Here is a 20,541-nt window from a genome sequence, read left to right as displayed (position 1 = left end):
TGGAACGAGTGGGTCCCATAAACGGCTTTCAACTGTGACCCAGCTCCAAAAAAGGGCTGGTGACGAGGACCTGGGGGAAAAAATGTTGAGAAAGTGTTCCAGCTGGCTGTGCCTTCTTCCAGGATACAGTACTATATTCCATTTTACCTCCACCCAGTTCCACATGTTTCTCTCACACAAAGACACACACACTCCTATTTCACCAAGATCTCCCCTCCCTTTTCTGCATTTCATGATTGAACAAAATGGGCCCACACTGATCATTTTTGGGTGTGCCCCCCCAAGCCTTAGAAGTTCTAACCCAATATGGTTTTGTACTTCTGCAAACCTTGGGATTCCTGCCCCAACAAGCCTGCTGTTATCTCCCCCTTGCTGGGGGACCACAGCATTCCAGTTTATATCCATCTTCCTCAGACACACACAATATATTCCTGAGCGTTCCCTGCAGCCTTGTATCCTGGTACGCTTCAAAACTAAATCTGCAGTAAAGCATTAATGTTGAGCATAGATGAAGAAACCCCCCCCCCCACCTGACTTGGCAGTGCCTGAATTTCTGATTCTAAGAAAACGGGGGTTGGTGGTGGGTGGTGGGAAAGAAGATCTAACCTGTCTCTCTGTGTGTGTCTTCACATCTCACAGTCTATTAAAAAGGGGAGACGAGTCCCAGATCCCCCCGTGTGTTTTCTGAAAGCCTTCTCTTAAAAGCCTGGCTGCTTTGATGATCAAAAAAAAGATGATCTAAGGCTTTCCTAAGGAACAGGACCTGTGACGGCTTTGCTTCTGTTAAATCAACTGTGCGTATCTATATTACTGGGAAGAGTTTTACTGTCTAAATTTGCCCACCCCCCCAAAAAAAAAAACACGTTAACAAAAGAAAGAGATAATGTTCTGTACGTGCAGGGCGTTAATGAGGATGGAAGCCTTGCGAGTCCCAGAACCAGCAGCTTTCAAGTCAACCAATTAGCTTGGTTTCTCCCAAACACACATCCCTTTTTAAAATGTGCTTGGCATTAACAGATGAGGTTGTGGGGTTTATCTGTTGCTTTCTGCAGAGGTGGTTTCAGGGTGATGCAACTGGCGTGACCTCGCTGCAGGGGGTGCCACAGCAATGCTGTTGCTTTCAGGATTGCCGGCTCTGTCTGGAAACAGACAGATATTTTTTTCTCTTCAGACCAATAACTTCTTTACTTGTCCACAAATGGGCAGCTTATCCTATCCTTGTCGACTCCAAAGAAAGCCCAATGGAGCTTCTGCCCGGATAAATCTGTACAGAGGAAGACGGCCTTAATGAAATCAAAGTGCACACGACAAATTGATTTGACATTCCTTCAAGCTGCCGACAGCCCTCATGGTTTTCCTTAAAATAAAAATAAAAATCAAGACCTATTGGGAAACTGAGATTTTTGGGGTTAGCTTTATTTAGTGTCTATTACCATGAAAACACCCATTCCATCATCAGCGGCCCCTGTGGTTGTAATTATTTAATTTTCTGATTGGCAAAGCTCGGGTTGGTTGTCTTGCTGCCCGCTTGTTCGGGCAGGTCATCTCCTGGGCAGTGTCTCTCAGGCAGGGCTTTAACCCCCTCCTTTTTTCGTTTTTCCTGAGGTTCAGGCGAGTGGAGAAATGCATGGCTCTCACTTGTCTTGCCGGACCGGATGGAAGGTGTTTCTTGGTAGATGGAACAGAGAAAGGGAACTGGGGCTGAGTGGGGAAAGGACAGGGAGGGGGTGGAGAGAAGCCCCAAGGTGGGGCAAGGTGAGAGGGTAGGAGACAGGGAAAGAGAAACACATCCAGGCACCTCAGGACGTCTCGACAGACTGAGCAGAATGGCTTGTTTTCAACTTTCAACTCATTGGTAATAGAATTTTTCCATTTCCAGGCGGACTGGTTCTAACTGGACAGCTCCTCCAGGCCATGGAGGGGTCGAGGAGAGGCTCCCTTCTCCTGCCAATCCGCATCCATGTCCAGCGGGGTCTTCCGGACATCTGGCGCTGCAAGGCTGCCCTTCGTGGTGGGCCGGCTGGACGCCAGGGCTTCGGCCAAAAGCGGGCTCCGTGGATTGGCTTCCATGGAGCCCGGGCGACGCGAAGCCAAGAGCTCAGGGGTGCTGACCCCTTTGGGTTTCCCTTCCAGCGACCGGTTCCAGCCTGAAGCAGGGGCCTCTGCTGAGGCAGCCCTCCTGGCGGCAGGCTCCCTGGAGGTGGGGCGGCTCGGGGATGTGATTTTGGGGCTCCCGTTTTCTTTCATGCGGACATCCATCGAACCGGGCTGGCGCGAGACTGGGATTTCGCTGGTGGCTCGAAGTCTGGGTTCCTTGGGCTCCATCTGCTGGGCATCCGGCAAGTCGTCGTTGTCTTTCATGCGGACGTCAATGCAACCGGGCTGGCGGGAGAGGGGGCCGTTGGGGGTGGCGGGTCCTCTGGCTGCGATGTCTTCCTGAGCAGGCATTTTCCCCGCCGAGCCGGGGTGCTCCGAGGCTTTTCTGGACGATGGGCAGCCTTTGACGGGTGTCTGTTTGCAGTTGCGTGCTGGAGGGTCGCTTGGCTGTGGGGATTTGGGAGGGAGAGAATAGGGGGTTGCCCATCACTGCATAAATCGCTAATAAATAAATCTAACAAAATACTTAATTAAACACATCATCCTGCAGCAGTGAGTTCCATCGTTTAAATACACTGGGAGTGAAGCAGTCCACCTGTCTGTACTGCATCTCCTGCCAATAGGATTCAGTAGAGGATCACTGTTGGTCCATCTATCTCAATATTGTCTGCACTGTCTGGCAGCGGCTCAGAAAGAGAGTCTTTCACCAGCCTTCTGCATGGAAAGCAGATGCTCTACAGCCCTTCCCCAATTCTCCAAAGGCTGCCTGGTTTCCTAAACATTTCTTGTGCCCTCCATCCTCCTTAGCTATCTAAAAAAAGTTTCCTTATACAGGTAAATGTATCCGGGCAGAGTACAGCGATATACAAACAGAAAAAAAAAACCATTAAAAGCAGTACAGATCAATCATTGAAATGACTGGCAACTCAAGAAAATGTCAAAACAACTGCACAAGTCTGCCAGGATAAAACTGCCTCACTCTAGCATTTCCTTTCAACAGTTTTAAGGAACACTTTACAGTTAACCTTTCTGTGATCTCACAGCTATCAGTATGGCAAGCATGAGATTTGGGTTGCATCCACACCGTATACATTTATAAAGCACGCTTGGCAAACATTTAAAGCATGTGGCACTTCTCCCAGAGAATCCTGGCAACTCTCGTTTGTTAAGGGTGCTGGGAACGGTAGCACTGTGTGCAGTAAACTACAGTTCCCAAGATTCATTGGGAGGAGTCATGCCTTGCACGTGGCCAGAAAGATAGGCCTGTCTACGGCCAGCTTCCCTAACCTCATGTCCTCCAGTTTGTTTGTTGGGACTACAACTCCCATCATTGATTATGCTGCCTGCAGCTGATAGGAGCATATCGCAGCACTGCCAACACTGACTGGCAGCAGCTCACTACCTGGAGATCCTGGAGATTGAACCTGGGAGCAACAGCCCTTCAGCAAATACAGGAAACTACAGTTCAGAATTATCGAAACTTCCAGGCAGCAGCTCTCCAGGAATTCAACTGCTGTTTCATACCCTCCAAGATTTCTCCAATGAAAAGAGGGACATCCTAAGGAAAAGCAGGACATTCCAGGATCGAAACATAAATAGGGAAGGCTTCTGTAAATCCAGGACTGTCCCTGGAAAATGGGGACACTTGGTCTGCTGTTTGTTAAGGGTGCCCCCATGCCAGGAACGGCAGCTCTTTGTAGGGTGCAGCCTGTGATTTACAAGTGTGTTAAGTTACAGGTGGGTAGCCGTGTTGGTCTGCCATAGTCGAAACAAAGTAGAAAATTCTTTCCAGTAGCACCTTAGAGAGCAACTGAGTTTGTTCTTGGTATGAGCTTTCGTGTGCATGCACACTTCTTCAGATACACTGAAACAGAAGTCTGTTTCAGTCTGACTTCTGTTTCAGTGTATCCGAAGAAGTGTGCATGCACACGAAAGCTCATACCAATAATAATAATAATAATAATAATAATAATAATAATAATAATAATAATAATTTATTATTTATACCCCGCCCATCAGGCCGGGTCTCCCCAGCCACTCTGGGCGGCCTCCAACAAATACCCAAATACAATACAAAGTCACAAATTAAAAACTTCCCTAAACAGGGAAGAACAAACTCAGTTGGTCTCTAAGGTGCTACTGGAAAGAATTTTCTACTTCATGTGTGTTAAGTGTGCTTCAAATGAATGGTGCAGCAGAGGTGACCTTGGATCTGACCTACAGGTGTCTCCAAGAGGGGGACTCCAAACCCCTACTCCCGCCAGCCCATCCCATTTTACCTTGCCGGTGACTTCCGGGCAGAACCCGTTACAGGCGTTGTTCAAGGCCGTGGACTTGTTGATCCACTCGGTAAGATGGGCGGCTGCATTCACCGAGCGGGACGTGAGGTTGACTTTGGCCGGGGGGATCTTCAGGGGCATATCCCATGTGCCCATGTATGTTCCCCAAGGGGAGGCCTGTAGGGGGAGGCGAGGAAGGACAGGGCTCAAGCACACATGTAGGACGCAAGGACGCAAGCCAAGAGCCCAGCGGCTGGCTCAGGCCAAGAAGCCCATCGGGTCCAGAGTCCTGTTCTCGCCGTGGCCAGCCAGGTGACTACGGGGAAAGCTGCCAAGTAGGACCTGAGCACAAAGCGGCCTTCTTTCCCAATGGAAGAAGAATGGATTTTGAAGTTAATGGACTATGCAGAGATGGCAAAGTTGACAGCAGAAATAAGAGGTCAAAAAGATGAGAACTTGGTTCAAGAGTTGGAGGTTCTAGTCGGACTATTTGATCAAAAACTACAGCCAAATGAAATCGCAAGTGGGATTCGGATAACAGGCAAGGGAAGGAGAATAAATGAATGATGGTAAAGTAACAGGTGGGTAGCCATGTTGGTCTGCCATAGTCAAAACAAAATAAAAAATTATTTCCAGTAGCACCTTAGAGACCAACTAAATTTGTTCTTGGTATGAGCTTTCGTGTGCATGCACACGAAAGCTCATACCAAGAACAAACTTAGTTGGTCTCTAAGGTGCTACTGGAAATAATTTTTTATTTTGTTTTGATGATGGTAAAGTAAGTAATAATGCAGTAGAAAATAAGTAGCAGCTATGGCTGCAGATAAAGGAATACAACAGGAGCATCGCGGATGTCAGGATGGGAAGGCAAAATGTACAAAGTCATTACGCCCAAAGTGAATTGAATAATGTCAAATTTTCTGTAAAAAACTAATCAAGTTATACTTTAAAAATACCAAAGCGCAACAGCAAATCTCCAACGTTTTGTGATTCCCAGAAACTCAGTGGCACATTGCTGCCTCCCACAATGGAGGGAGAACATAGCCATTGCAGCTACTAGCTATTGATGGAATCGAGCATCCTTTTCTCACAGCGGACAGCCAGCTGCTCCAATGTGCAGCAAACAAGCAGGACTCGAGAGCCACAGCAACTCTGCCCACTTGTGAGACCCAGAAACTGGTATTCAGAGGGTGAACACTGGCAAGTGAACATCGCCATCACAACTTGTAGCTGTTGATAGCCTTATCCTCCAGGAATTCGCCCAATCCCCTTTTTAAATCCACCTAAGTGGGTGGCTATCACTACCTCTTGTGGGATCAAATCCCACTGTTTAACCATGCGCTATGTGGCAGGGCTCCAGCGCACACCATCCCTGCCCATTGGCCCGCCAGCTGGGGTTGGCTAGGAAGGCATCCATCCAGGCAAAGCAGAGGAATTATCAGGATTTAACGAGTGTGGCAGGCAGTCCGTAAGGGGCATGGCCTAGGGAGAGTCCTGAGGGCCACACAAAAGTCCTGAAGGGCCGCATTCAGCCCCCCAGGCCTGAGATTTCCCTGTCCCTGGAGCGGAGTCTCACCTTGGAGCGTGGGACTGTCGGAAGCAGGTGTCCTCGGTCATTGGCTATAAACTGTGTGTAACCTTCCCGGGCAGTGGGGTGCTGCAGAGAAGAAGATGGGAAGAGAATGAGGGCAGGAGGAATGGAGGAGGAAGGCCAAATGGAGAAGGAGCACAAAAAACCCAAAGATGCATTTTAAATAAAAGCACACATTCTACTCATGTAAAAACACCAGGCAGGCCCCACAAATAAACCAGAGATTCATTATAAATAAAAGGATACATTCTACTCATGTAAATTCCTGGACTGTCCGCGCGCCGGATTTAGAAGGCAATTGGGCTGGATCAAGCCCGCGGGCCTTAGTTTGCCTACCTATGCAATAAACAGATCAAAGCAAATATAAGTTTCCCCAACACTGGTAAAAGGGTGAGGCTTATTCTGTTGTAGGAGCGCACCAGACCTCAACCTATCTCCAAAGTCCACTCCTTCCACACTCGCTTCCAGAGGAAACTCACCTCCTTAGCAACTCTGGGAAGGTTCCAGTTCTGCAAATTCTTAGGAATGTACGCATCTTCATACTGCAAAACAAAGGGGGGGATTTGAGATGGGACAACGAAACCTCAAGGCAGCAGAGCTGAGATGCAGCAGATTTAGTGCTGGTCCCACAATACCGAGCGATAAAGAGGAAGTGTGCGTATGTGGAAGGGAACCTTGTCTTTCACTTGCAAAGAGATCCAGTAAGTTCCTAGTCCTCATGGTCATGAAATGAAATATATGGGCAAAATGGGGCAGAAATGTCATTGGGGGAAGGGGGTTGCTGTAGAGCTCATTACCCCCTCCCCAGGAAGCAGAATATATTATGCCAAAAGCAGCGGGGGGGGGGGAGAGATGGAAGGAGCAGTTGGGAAATGAGGGGAGGGGGTGGTGGCTCATTGCAACCAGGTCTTGCTTGCAGGCTTCTCATGGGGGCATTTGGTTGGCCACTGTGAGAAGAGGGTGAGAGGGTTTTTCTTCCTGGGGAAGGGAGGGAGGGGGGAAGGTAAATAGGTAGGTTCCCAGATGTGAGGAAGTGGAAAGCTTGTGACAGATAGACCCTGGAGGAGAGTTTAAACGGGGCAAGGGGCGGGCGAGCTGCAGAGACTGTCCTCTACAAAATGAGGAGGGGGGGGTCTCACTCCAAGGGAGGGGGCGAAGAATTCCTCCATGAGGGCTTTATTGCACATGGTTGTTTGTGGGATACGTTGAAAGTGTGGAGAAATTTGCTTCTTCATAGGAGTTTAGGAGCAAATAGGAAAGAAGGATGCCTCTGAACTAAGGAGGAGGAATGGAACTTCTCACAGTAGGGAGAAAAGGGGGGAAGAAGAAGAAGAAGAAGAAGAAGAAGAAGAAGAAGAAGAAGAAGAAGAAGAAGAAGAAGAAGAAGAAGGTGGTTTTCCCAGCCACTCTGGGCGGCTTCCAACAAAATATTAAAATACAATAATTCATCAAATATTAAAAGCTTCCCTAAACAATTTCTCCTTGCCCTGAGTAATCCCATCCTCCCCTCGCTCTTTAATTCAAGCGTTTTATTTTGGAAATATAAGGGGTGGTTTCAATGGGGGGGCCAACCTCTTTTCTCCCCCCCCCCTCACCTGGCCAGAACTGTAGTGCGTTGCCATGCCGCCTCCTCTGCGCCTTTGTTTGGGGAGTATCCTAGCAACGGGGGCTGTGGGCGTGGCTGGAAGGAGAAGGGAGGGGAAACGCGCCAGCCAATGGGAAATCAGGCTCATAAGCCACGCCCAATCTCCACCCTCCTCCCTTTCCTCCTTTTTGTCATTCGAACCAGAGTTCTAAGCCACGCCTCCCTAGTCAACTCCCCTTTTCCCCTCCGCCTTTCCTGCGCAGCTGGGATGCACATTAGGAACTAGAAACTTGTGTTTAGGACTAGAAACTTGTTTTCTTCATTATTATTATTTTTAAAGGAAAAATATCGTCTATTTTTTCAGGAGACTGGGTATCACACCTAGCCTAGCGGCATAATGTGTATTGGAGAAGGACTGCGGGCGGGGAGACCAAGGTTCAAATCCTTGCTCAGGCTGACCTTCCCTATAGGGTTGTTGTGGGCATAAAATCCCCCTGGAGCGCTCATTAGAAGAAAGACGAGTTGGTGGTGGTAGTAGTAGTAATACCACATTCTGTATTTATTTTCCTGCGTGTCTGTAGAATTTCAGTGCATTTGTAACTCCGGTCCTGACTTAATCCTGAAAACGCTGCCAGTCGTGATTTCTAAGCAGTCACTCACAAGCAGCCCTCTCTACCAGCCAGGGCTTGCCACAGCACTAGGTGAGGTGTGTTTGTCGTGGGGGATACGCAGAAACGACCAAGAAAAGCGCCTCCTGAGCATGGGCAGAGTAGTCAGTTCTTGCTACTGAATAACCACAGCCAGGTAGGACAAGGAAATACCAACACCTGAAGCCCTGGAGTACTGCTGCCAGTCAGTGCAGCCAATACTGGGTGGGCCAGTAGTCACTACTAAAGCAGCACCCTCGGTTCCTGTTTAAATCTGATCATTGCTCAAAATCAGAACTATAACCTCACTTTAATGTTAGAAGAAGGGCCATAACTCACTGACAGAGCAGCTGCATTTCATGTGGAGGGCCTCGGGTTCAACAGCGTCACCGCCAGGTAGAGCTGGGCCAGGCCTGACGAGCTGCTGCCAATCCGTGCAGACAGTCCTGGCTTAGATGGTGCAATGGCTTCTGACGCACTATAAGGCAGCTTCTTTTGTACCTAACGAGGCTTTCCTGGAGCTGGAGGTCACCTAGCCCAGCCGAGGCTCCGAAAGCCTGCGGCCGCGCTACATCACCTCTTAATTTCATTATTGCATTTAATTAATCACTGCCTGCAGCAGCAGCAGCACTGAGAGTCGGATCTGTGCGGTATAAATCACCTTCTCCTTTTCCTTCCCCACGTTCCCCAGGGACGCCTGTTGCTGATTTCCCTAATCAGTTTGTGCCATATTTCATGGAAGCCTCGCTCTCTGGGGAGATGAGCCGGCGGCAACCGTGGCCTCTCTTTCGTAGGGAGCGAGGGTGAGCCGGGAGCTGTGTGCTTTTCCTTTGCCCCAGTGAGCTTCTGCTGCCAATAATTAAATTGCATTTGCATGCACTGAGCGAGAGCGACGGATTAATTTACAAGGATAATTAAAGCGGGCCAGACGCTGCCTGGTTTTTTGTTGTTTTTTTGTGGGTCCCGCTCCCCCCCTCCAGCAACGGCTGCCTGCATTTTATGGGAAGACACGTCAAGCAAACAGGCTTCGCTTGCTAATGACTTGGACGCTGAAAGCTGCCAACTTTGCATCTCCCGAGCTGGGAAGCCAAGAGAAGCTCAACCCATCCATTAGAAGAGCCCTGCACCTGCAGGATCAGACCCATGGCCCATCTAGTCCAGCATCCTGTTCACCCTGCAGCCAACCAGATGCCTGTGTGAAACCCACAAGTAGGGTTGCCATATTCCAAAAAAGTAAAAACCAGAAAAACCCCCAAATTGCTGAGCTTTTTTTTTTTTAAGGAAACCACTGAAATACTTATGTATTTTTTGCACAATCCCCAGAGCCACCTTAAGCCACCCAAGCCGTACATATAGCAACCGTACATGATAAGCAAGACCTGAGTGGAAGAGGAACTCTCGCCTCCTGCGGTTTCCAGAAACTGGGGTTCAGAAGTATTGCTGCCTCAGACCTTGGACGCAGAGCATCGCCCTCGAGGACAGTAGCCACCGATAGCCCTCTCTTCCATGAACTTGTCTAATGCTCTTTCAAAGTCATCTGAGTTGATGACCATCCCTGCATCCTGAAGCAGTGAGTTCCACAGTTCTGCTCTGTGCTGCGTGAATTAGGACTTATTTTTGTCACTCGGCTTCATTAGATGTCCCTGTGTTCTGGTGTTATGAAAGAAGGAGAAATGCGTTTCCCTAAACCCACTTGCTCAATGCCTGCTTTTAATAAAGAGTGATTTAATTATAATTAATTGTTATAACTGAAATCTTTAAAATTGTATTATTCAGTGGTTGGAAGGTTACACAGCCTACCTCCCAAGGTTGGCAGGAGGTTAAAATTAAGGGGAGGATCTTTAACACTGCCATGAGTTCCTTGCAAGAAGAGTGAGAATTTTAAAATGTCATAAATAAATTAAGCCTCAACCCCACTTATTGGTGGGGAGGGGAAATCCCTGCCTTTGATTAATCAACTTGAAACTTTAGTTTGATTAATCTACTGCTGAAAGCTTAAAGGCTGAATGAAAACATGAAAAATCCCTGTTGTTGTTTTTAAAGGGTTTATTTCACCATTAAAACACGCACACTCAATTTTCTAAAACAAGTTATACATCATTCTACAGGTCATTTTAAGTTTTTTTTTGTTTTGTTTTTTGAGGGAGGCAGAGGAATTGGCACACGAAGCCACAGAAATTAGGACCAGCACCTCCTCTTCTAAACAGCACCCCCCTCCAATAATTTTATTGGTTTTCATGTAAATACAAGAACTACAGTACTAATACAGCATTTATGACAGCAGTGTTCCCTTCAACTGTCGACTGCAGCTGGTATAGCCACCAGCCAATGATGCCCAGCAGAGGAGAAGAAGGGTGTCGGGGAGCTACAGAGGTTCCAATCCAATCATCTGGCGAGTTTCCAGCTTTCCTGGACACCAGCAAGGCCAAAGGGAAGGTCGCTGAGTTCCTGCAGAGAGAAGAGAGGAAATAGATCTGCAAAGATTGTTTTCTGAAGCAGTGCAACAGTGTCCCCCGGTGGCCACTTGGGGTTATTCCAAACATGACATTTACAAGAACGGGTGCGATTTAGGATCCCGACGGATGATCCTGAATGAACCATAGCCCGTTGTTATTATTTTTAATCATTAAGATGCAAAATCAAGCATGCAACAAAGTCATCACAGAAAGCAGGTGTGAAATCTTGAAGGAGAGAGAGAAAAGGCGAGCAGAGGCGGTAACACTTGCCAGACTTTGGGTGCAATAGAAATTATAAGGTAAAGCAAAATAAAAAATAAAAAGTTCCTTCAAGTAGCACCTTAGAGACCAACTAAGTTTGTTCTTGGTATGAGCTTTCGTGTGCATGCACACTTCTTCAGATGTCCTTTTATTTAAGAAGTGTGTGTTTATCTGTTTATCTATCTATCTATCTATCTATCTATCTGAAGAAGTGTGCATACACACGAAAGCTCATACCAAGAACAAATTTAGTTGGTCTCTAAAGTGCTACTGGAAGGGATTTTTTTATTTTTTTATTTTGTTTTGACTATGGCAGACCAACACAGCTACCTACCTGCAACTGGAACTATTATAAGGTAAAGGTAAAGGGACCCCAACAATTAAGTCCAGTCGCAAACTACTCTAGGGTTGCGGTGCTCATCTCACTTTAAAGGCCAAGGGAGCCGGCGTTTGTCTGCTTCCGCAGACAGTTTTTCCAGGTCGTGTGCCCAGCATGACTAAGCCGCTTCTGGCAAAACCAGAGCAGCGCATGGAAACATTTTACCTTCCCGCCAGAGCGGGTACTTTTTTATCTACTTGCACTGCATGCTTTCAAATTGCTAGGTCGGCATGAACTGGGACTGAGCAACAGGAGCTCACCCCATCGCAGGGATTCGAACCACCGACCTTTCGATCAGCAAGCCCAAGCGGCACAGTGGTTTAACCCACAGCACCACCCGCGTAAGACATGCCAGACTTTTGGTGCAATAGAAATTATAGCGTCTACAAAAACACCATTAACATGGATAGCCCTTATTTCCAGGGGGAAATATCTGCACAGATATTATGCTTCCAGAGAACAGAAAGCTATCAAGCAAGGGAAATCCTTATGAACAGACATTGCTATATAGATCACATGGAAAACTTGTCCCCAGAAGTAAATGCTCTTCCAGTTGCTCAGGTACTGCTAAGTAAATACCTGTCAAGTTATGCTAACACCACCCACAAGCAAAATCCTTCCGACCCTATTTCAAATGTATTTTCTGGTAGGGATGAACGTGCTTGAAGCATGCTGAGTTAATGTGCAGGCAGAGTTACCTCAAATTTATTTAAAGAAAACCAATGGAAATGAAGCGGTTCATAATAATTCAAGGCATGGCTGTACATTTTGTGCTCAAATCAAAGCTGAAAAGGACTTCTGGTTGGGCACCGAGCTGCACAGAAGCCTCGGCTCCGAGGTTTCTCTATTGTTGAGGGGGGAGGGGGAGTCGCAACTCCTCTTCATCCTGGAGAGAAGTGACTAGTGGGGTGCCACGGGGTTCTGTCTTGGGCCCAGTCTTATTCAACATCTTCATCAATGACTTGGATGATGGGCTTGAGGGCATCCTCATCAAGTTTGCAGATGACACCAAATTGGGAGGGGTAGCTAATACCCCAGAGGACAGGATCACATTTCAAAATGACCTTAACAGATTAGACAACTGGGCCAAAGCAAACAAGATGAATTTTAACAAGGAGAAATGTAAAGTACTACACTTGGGCAAAAAAAATGAAAGGCACAAATACAGGATGGGTGACACCTGGCTTGAGAACAGTACATGCGAAAAGGATCTAGGAGTCTTGGTAGACCACAAACTTGACATGAGTCAACAGTGTGATGCAGCAGCTAAAAAAGCCAATGCAATTCTGGGCTGCATCAATAGGCGTATAGCATCTAGATCAAGGGAAGTAATAGTACCACTGTATTCCGCTCTGGTCAGACCTCACCTGGAATACTGTGTCCAGTTCTGGGCACCACAGTTCAAGAAGGATACTGACAAGCTGGAACGTGTCCAGAAGAGGGCAACCAAAATGGGCAAAGGCCTGGAAACAATGCCTTATGAGGAACGGCTTAGGGAGCTGGGTATGTTTAGCCTGGAGAAGAGAAGGTTAAGGGGTGATATGATAGCCATGTTCAAATACAGTGGTTCCTCGCAAGACGAAATTAATTCGTTCTGCGAGTTTTTTCGTCTTGCGAATTTTTCGTCTTGCGAAGCACGGTTTCCCATAGGAATGCATTGAAAATCAATTAATGCATTCAAAAATTGAAGGAACAATAAATTAAGTTTCTAAACATGACAAAAGCATTTAAAAATCACCAAAGTGTACTGTACATACATTTTCTAAGACTCTGGGGGACGACTCGAAGAAGGTTCCTCTTCTACTCTTTGCTTCTTGCTGAAGAACCTGTCCATGGTCTGCTGCTTCATCCGCCTTTTCAGCACCTCCCTGAAAGACGACATGACCCTTGTGTCAAAAGTGTTCGCAAGGTCACATGTCAGGTCCTTGTCAGGGTGGTGCCGCTGTGCAAAAGCCTGCACATCTTTCCACTTCTGGCAAATGTCCCTCAGTTCTTTGGAGGACAGCCGTTCCTCAGTTGCTTCCTCCTCTTCCAGCGAGGCCTGCTCCTGCGCAGCCTCTGCCTGCAGTTCGACCAGCTCCTGGGTGGTCAGCTCATGGTCATGCTCCTCCACCAGCTCGCTGACGTCCTCCTCGGTGACCTCCAGGCCCATGGTCCTCCCCAAGGAAACAATGTCCTGCACCACTGTTGACTCTGGTGCATCAGAGTCACTTGGTGCCACACAGTCCGGCCGCAGGCTGCGCCAAGCGCAATTCAAATTTCTCTGGCTGATCCCGTCCCAGGCCGTGGTGATCATCTTCAAGCAGGTGACGATGTCGAAGTGGTCCTTCCAGAATTCCCGCAGGGTGATGTTGGTGCAATCAGTCACCTCGAAGCATCGCCTGAAAAGCTCCTTGGTGTAGAGTTTTTTGAAATTGGCGATGAGCTGCTGATCCATCGGCTGGAGCAGTGGCGTGGTGTTAGGCGGCAGGAACATGATGTTGATGAAGCTGAACTCCTCCAACAAGCCCTCCTCAAGGCCTTTAGGATGAGCAGGAGCATTGTCCATCAGAAGCAAAGCCTTCAGCGGCAGGTCGTTGTCCAGCAGGTACTGTTTGACAGCAGGGCCAAAAGCAAGATTGACCCAGTCCACAAACAGCACACGTGTGACCCAAGCCTTACTGTTGGATCGCCACATGACACTCAGCTGCTCCTTGTCGACCTTGTGTTTCTTGAAGGCCCGTAGGTTCTCCGAGTGGTACACCAGCAGGGGCTTGATCTTCAGGTCGCCGCTTGCGTTGGCACAGAAGAGCAGGGTCAGACGGTCCTTCATTGGCTTGTGGCCAGGCAACTTGGCCTCCTCCTGAGTGATGAAAGTCCTTTTGGGCATCCTCTTCCAAAACAGCCCGGTCTCGTCACAGTTGAAGACCTGCTGTGGAAGGTAGCCCTCCGTCGTCACAACCTCCAGGAACTCCGCTGCAAAGTCTTCAGCCGCAGGAACATCGGAACTGGCAGCCTCTCCATGTCTGACCACGCTGTGGATTCCAGATCTCGTCTTGAACAGGTCAAACCAGCCTCTGCTTGCCTTGAAGACTTCTGGCTCGCCTGAGGTTCCTGGCTGTTGCCGGACGAGGTCTGCGTGCAAGGCCTTGGCCTTCTCACAAATGACGGCCTCAGTCACTGTGTCCCCTGAACGCTGCTTCTCTTCTAACCAGATGAACAGCAACTTCTCCACCTCCTCCAGAACAGCTGGGCGGTTCTTCACGATCCTGGTGACCCCCTTGGCTACATCAGTCGCAAGGATCTTCTGCCTCATCTTCAGGATGGTCCCGATGGTCGATGGATTCCTCCCGTACTCCCTGGCGAGGTCTGTCACACGCATTCCACCGTCGTGCTTCCGGATGATCTCCTTCTTCATTTCCAGCGTAACCTTCTCCTTCTTCCTCTCGCCGGACTCTGCAGCAGCAGTCTTCTTGGGCCCCATGGCAGCACAGCTCCTACCTTCGCAACCCCCCCCCCCAAAAAAATCAGTGCTTCACATCCAAAAAATTCAAAAGAAAGCACCAAACCTCCCAGAACCTTCCCACCCCCTACTCCTAGACTCACAAGCCACCCCCCTCCCCAAAAGAAAAACACAAAAAAGTTTGGTAAAAACAGCAGTGTCACCCAATGGTTGCAGAGTAACTCCAACTGCCAAAAAATTCAAAAGAAAGCACCAAACCTCCCAGAACCTTCCCACCCCCTACTGCTAGACTCCCAACCCACCCACCCCACCAAAAAAAACGAAAAAAAGTTCTAAAAGTTTAACTTACCCCATGGTTGCAGCTTTAAAAAACAGCACAGTCCCCCAATGAATGCAGACCCCAACTGCCAAAACATTCAAAAGAACACACCAAACCTTCCAAAACTTTGCAAACACCTTCCCACCCCCTACTGCTACACTCCCAACCCACCCACCCACCCCAAAAGAAAACCAAAAAAATGTTGCAGAGTCAACCAATGGTTGCAGAGCAACTCCAACTGCAAAAAAATTCAAAAGAAAGCACCAAACCTCCCAGAACCTTCCACCCCCTACTGCTACACTCACAACCCACCCACCCACCCCAAAAGAAAACAAAAAAATGCTTTAAAGTGTAACTTACCAAAAGGCTGCAGTTTTTATAAACAGCACCGTCCCCCAATGTCTGCAGACCAACTGCAAAGAAATCCAAGAAAACACACCAAACCTTCAAAAACATTTCCATGACTCCCCAGCCACCCACCACACAGAAATCCAAAGCCAGAAATCTTTTTTTTAACAACAGCAGAGTGCCCCAATGGTCACAAGAAAATCAAAAAAATGCCAAAAAACACACCCAAGCTTCCAGATCCTTGCAAACCCCTCCCCAACACCAAGTCCTTGAATCCCAAACACCCCAACCCAAAATCCAAAAACCACAAAAAAGTTTTAAAAGTTTAACTTACCAAATGGCTGCAAAAGAAGTTCTGGAAAAGCTTGAAAAATCACCAAAGTCCTCAAAAACCTCAAAAAAGGCTCCCAGACCTCGTGCTATGAGTTGCTTCTCGAAGTCAAGTCGCAACTGCACCTCTTCAAGCAAGGCACCCTGGGTATTAATGGTTTTACGAAAAAGAAACAAACTTGCAAGACGTTTTCGTCTTGCGAAGCAAGCCCATAGGGAAATTCGTCTTGCGAAGCAACTCAAAAAACGAAAAACTCTTTCGTCTTGCGAGTTTTTCGTCTTGCGAGGCATTCGTCTTGCGGGGTACCACTGTATATCAAAGGGTGTCATATAGAGGAGGGTGAAAGGTTGTTTTCTGCTGCTCCAGAGAAGCAGACACGGAGCAATGGATTCAAACTACAAGAAAGAAGATTCCACCTAAATATTAGGAAGAACTTCCTGACAGTGAGAGCTGTTTGGCAGTGGAATTTGCTACCAAGGAGTGTGGTGGAGTCTCCTTCTTTGGAGGTCTTTAAGCAGAGGCTTGACAGCCATCTGTCAGGAATGCTTTGATGGTGTTTCCTGCTTGGCAGGGGGTTGGACTGGATGGCCCTTGTGGTCTCTTCCAACTCTAGGATTCTATGATTCTACCAGGCTTGTAATTCTGTCAAAAAATGAGATCAGATTGGTCTGACATCACTTATTTTTCAGAAACCCATGCTGACTTTTAGTGATCACAGCGTTCCTTTCTAGGTGCTCACAGACCGTTTGCTTAATGATCTGCTCTAGAATCTTTCCTGGTATTGATGTCAGGCTGACCGGGCAGTAATTGTTTGGGTCCTCTCTTTCCCCCCTTTTGAAAATAGGGACAACATTTGCCCTCCTCCAGTCTGCTAGGACTTCGCCTGTTTTCCAGGAATTCTCAAAGATTACTGCCAGTGGAAGGTAAACGGCGTTTCCGTCCGCTGCTCTGGTTCGTAATTTTACACAATGAATTACAGTATGATTATGTTATTTTACAATGCTCATTTCAGTGCAAAGGCCATCCATTTCCGTGCAAAGGAAATGTCATGCAGATGGGGACATCTGCCCATTTAAAGGAATGGCCACTGCCACACCAACCTCAATCTGTCCTCAGCCAGCCCCCTTCTGCCTGCCTTCCTAGGGAACAACCAGGGTGGGCAGGGCTGCCTGCCAGCTTCCTCTTCCTTAGATTCAGACTTGACTTTGCAAAACTCAGCTGGGAGGGGGAGGAGGAGAGCAATGCGAGAATTATCTGGCCCCACCTGTCATTCTGGCTCCACCTCCTGCCTGGGCTCCCTGCGTTCCCGCTTCAGTCCCAATGCAAACCAGGCACCACGGCCTGGAACCTGCAGTTCGTTACAGTTGCTTGGAATAAGGGAAATATTTATTCTGCAACTCTGCTTTGTTTGGCTTGACAGCCGAGTTTTTGCAGGATGGCTCTCAAGGCGAACAGGAAGTTAGGAACGGGAAACTTAGGGGACCTGTGTGTGTTGTTGTTCAGTCGTTCAGTCGTGTCCGTATCTTCGTGACCCCATGGACCAGAGCACGCCAGCTGCTCCTGTCTTCCGCTGCCTCCCGTAGTTTGGTCAGACTCATGTTGGTAGCTTCGAGAACACTGTCCAACCATCTCGTCCTCTGTCCTCCCCTTCTCCTTCTGCCCTCCATCTTTCCCAAAAATCAGGGTCTTTACTAGGGAGTCTTCTCTTCTCATGAGGTGGCCAAAGTACTGGAGCCTCAACTTCAGGATCTGCCCTTCCAGTGAGCACTCAGGGCTGATTTCTTTAAGGATGGATAAGTTTTAATGAGGGTGAAAGAGGAGAGCGCAAAATATGGTCTGAAGCTCAACATCAAAAAAGCTAAGATCATGGCCACTGGTCCCATCACCTCCTGGCAAATAGAAGGGGAAGAAATGGAGGCAGTGAGAGATTTCACTTTCTTGGGTTCCATGATCACTGCAGATGGTGACAGCAGTCACGAAATTAGAAGACGCCTGCTTCTTGGGAGAAAAGCAATGACAAACCTAGACAGCATCTTAAAAAGCAAAGACATCACCTTGCCAACAAAGGTCCGTATAGTTAAAGCTATGGTTTTCCCAGTAGTAATGTACGGAAGTGAGAGCTGGACCATCAAGAAGGCTGATCGCCGAAGAATTGATGCTTTTGAATTATGGTGCTGGAGGAGACTCTTGAGAGTCCCATGGACTGCAAAAAGATCAAACCTATCCATTCTCAAAGAAATCAGGCCTGAGTGCTCACTAGAAGGACAGATCCTGAAGTTGAGGCTCCAGTACTTTGGCCACCTCATGAGAAGAGAAGACTCCCTGGAAAAGACCCTGATGTTGGGAAAGATGGAGGGCACAAGGAGAAGGGGACGACAGAGTTGGACAGATGGTTGGACAGTGTTCTCGAAGCTACTAACATGAGTTTGGCCAAACTGCGAGAGGCAGTGAAGGATAGGCGTGCCTGGCGTGCTCTGGTCCATGGGGTCACGAAGAGTCGGACACGACTGAACGACTGAACAACAACAACAAAAGTTTGATCTTTTTGCAGTCCATGGGACTCTCAAGAGTCTCCTCCAGCACCATAATTCAAAAGCATTAATTCTTCGGTGATCATTCTTCTTTTATGGTCCAGCTCTCACTTCCAAAACACACACTTACAATTTTATAAAACAAGTGATACATTATTCTATGCAACAGGTGATTTTAATTTGTTTTTTTGAGGGAGGCAGAGCAATTGTCACACGAAGCCACAGAAATTAGGACCAGCACCTCCTCTTCTAGACAGCATTTCTTTTGTCCAAATAATTTTACTGGTTTTCATGTAAATACAAGAACAACATATAACTGCAGGAGGAATACAACATTTTTGACAGAGGTGGTTGCAATCCAATCATTGGGCGACTTTCTAGCTTTCCTGCTGGACACCAGCGAGGCCAAAGGGAAGGGTGCTGAGTTCCTGCGGAGAGAAAGGAGGAAAGAGATATGCGCGGAGAGAGGCTGATTGACGGGCAAGGATTGTTTTCTGAAGCAGCGCTACACTGCCCCCCGGTGGCCACTTGGGGTTATTCCACGCGTAACATTTACAAGAACAGTGACGTTTGAAAGCGGAAAACTCAAAACGAAAACTGTGTTTCCAGTTAGTAAACGGAGACCGAACTCGTTACAGCAACATCGCTTGAAAAGCGAAAACTGAAGGATTTCTTCAAAGGAGACCGAACTCGTTACAGCAACATCGCTTGAAAAGTGAAAACTGAAGGATTTCTTCAAAGGAGACCGTACTCGATATAAAAGCCACTTTTACAGTGAAAGCCGAAGGATTTCGGCAACGGAGACGCAGACTGTTGTGCCTCCGTCGTTTTGGTAAGCAGCTGTTCTGGTACTTGTCTCTGATGGATACATCCTCTTTTACCCGCAATGTTATTGTTTTATGTTGCTCTGATGTTCTCCATTATTACAATCTCTGATTATACAGCACATAATGGGATGCCAGCAGAACCTTGCCATGGGAAGTCGGAGGGTGCCTTGCTGCTACGAACAAGGGGAGGCAAGGTCTCCCAGCCGGATGCCAGCACCCTAACCCTAAACTCAGCCCTAGCCCTAGCCCTAACTGTAACAATAACTTTAAAGTTCAACTTTAATCTAACTCCTCGATTCCATAAAATTCCGCATTACAGCTGACGGCTCCTTGTTGGCCCCCCAAACCTAAAAGTAGTTGAAAAAATTATAACCGAGGAAAGAAAACTATGGACACGACAAAAAAAGACCTCAATGTGCTTCAAAATTTTTTATTGTAAACCGGTGGGTGGATAGAACATGAGACTTTTATTCTCAGGGTCATTCTAGAATTCTCTGTTCTACGGTATCCAATTTTCTTCTTACAATTATGATCTTCAGATTTGTTGTCCGTGTTCTCTGTTGGATTGAACGATCTGCTCCTCCGTAGTTTGTAGATTATTTTAAACGAAATGACGTCTGATAATTTCAAATATCAACAGCCTCCTTCTCCGTGTGTACATGCGTATGTATGTTAATGCGTAGCGTATGTACAGCGATTAGACTTTTCCATATGTCAGATCATCTTACTCCACAATGACTGCATCAAGCGGAGCCGACGAGTTTCTAGGCGAGATATATTCAAAGCTCGGGCGCAGTATATTTAAGCTCCAGCGCAGTGTATTTCGTATTTGTAGAAGATGTGTTATCTTTCTCCACAAAGACTGTATGAAGCGGAGCCGACGAGTTTCTATGCGAGATATATTCAAAGCTCCCGCGCAGTATATTTAAGCTCCAGCGCAGTATATTTCCTATTTGTAGAAGATAGGTTATCGGGCTGTATCTGAATATATATCGACGGTATGCGAGATATATTCAAAGCTCGGGCGCAGTATATTTAAGCTCCAGCGCAGTATATTTCATATTTGTAGAAGATGTGTTATCTTTCTCCACAATGACTGTATGAAGCGGAGCCGACGAGTTTCTATGCGAGATATATTCAAAGCTCCCGCGCAGTATATTTAAGCTCCAGCGCAGTATATTTCCTATTTGTAGAAGATAGGTTATCGGGCTGTATCTGAATATATATCGACGGTATGCGAGATATATTCAAAGCTCGGGCGCAGTATATTTAAACTCCTGCCCAGTATATTTAAGCACCAGCAGCGTAGTATATTTAAGCTCCTGCCCAGTATATTTAAGCTCCTGCCCAGTATATTTAAGCTCCTGCCCAGTATATTTAAGCACCAGCAGCGCAGTATATTTAAGCTCCTGCCCAGTATATTTAAGCTCCTGCCCAGTATATTTAAG

At 47.4% G+C, this 20,541-nt stretch overlaps 2 protein-coding genes across 2 annotated transcripts; both read right to left on the bottom strand.

The window, feature by feature from the left end:
- Positions 1–1,392: 1,392 nt before the first annotated feature.
- Positions 1,393–7,636, bottom strand: CFAP126 (cilia and flagella associated protein 126). Its single transcript, XM_033136258.1, has 5 exons — positions 7,563–7,636; positions 6,447–6,509; positions 5,953–6,033; positions 4,377–4,553; positions 1,393–2,544 (listed from the first exon to the last, which is right to left on the bottom strand). The coding sequence occupies exons 1-5, from the start codon at positions 7,587–7,589 to the stop codon at positions 1,891–1,893; spliced, it is 1,002 nt and encodes a 333-aa protein (XP_032992149.1). The 5' UTR covers positions 7,590–7,636; the 3' UTR covers positions 1,393–1,890.
- Positions 7,637–13,057: 5,421 nt separating this feature from the next.
- Positions 13,058–14,758, bottom strand: LOC117039152 (tigger transposable element-derived protein 1-like). Its single transcript, XM_033136221.1, has one exon. The coding sequence runs from the start codon at positions 14,756–14,758 to the stop codon at positions 13,058–13,060; it is 1,701 nt and encodes a 566-aa protein (XP_032992112.1).
- Between the last annotated feature and the right edge of the window lie 5,783 nt (positions 14,759–20,541).

This window comes from Lacerta agilis, chromosome 17, assembly GCF_009819535.1.
Source record: "Lacerta agilis isolate rLacAgi1 chromosome 17, rLacAgi1.pri, whole genome shotgun sequence".
NCBI classification, from domain to species: Eukaryota; Metazoa; Chordata; class Lepidosauria; order Squamata; family Lacertidae; genus Lacerta; species Lacerta agilis.
Note: the sequence above shows the minus strand (reverse complement) of the source record. Positions and strands in the feature narration are given on the sequence as shown.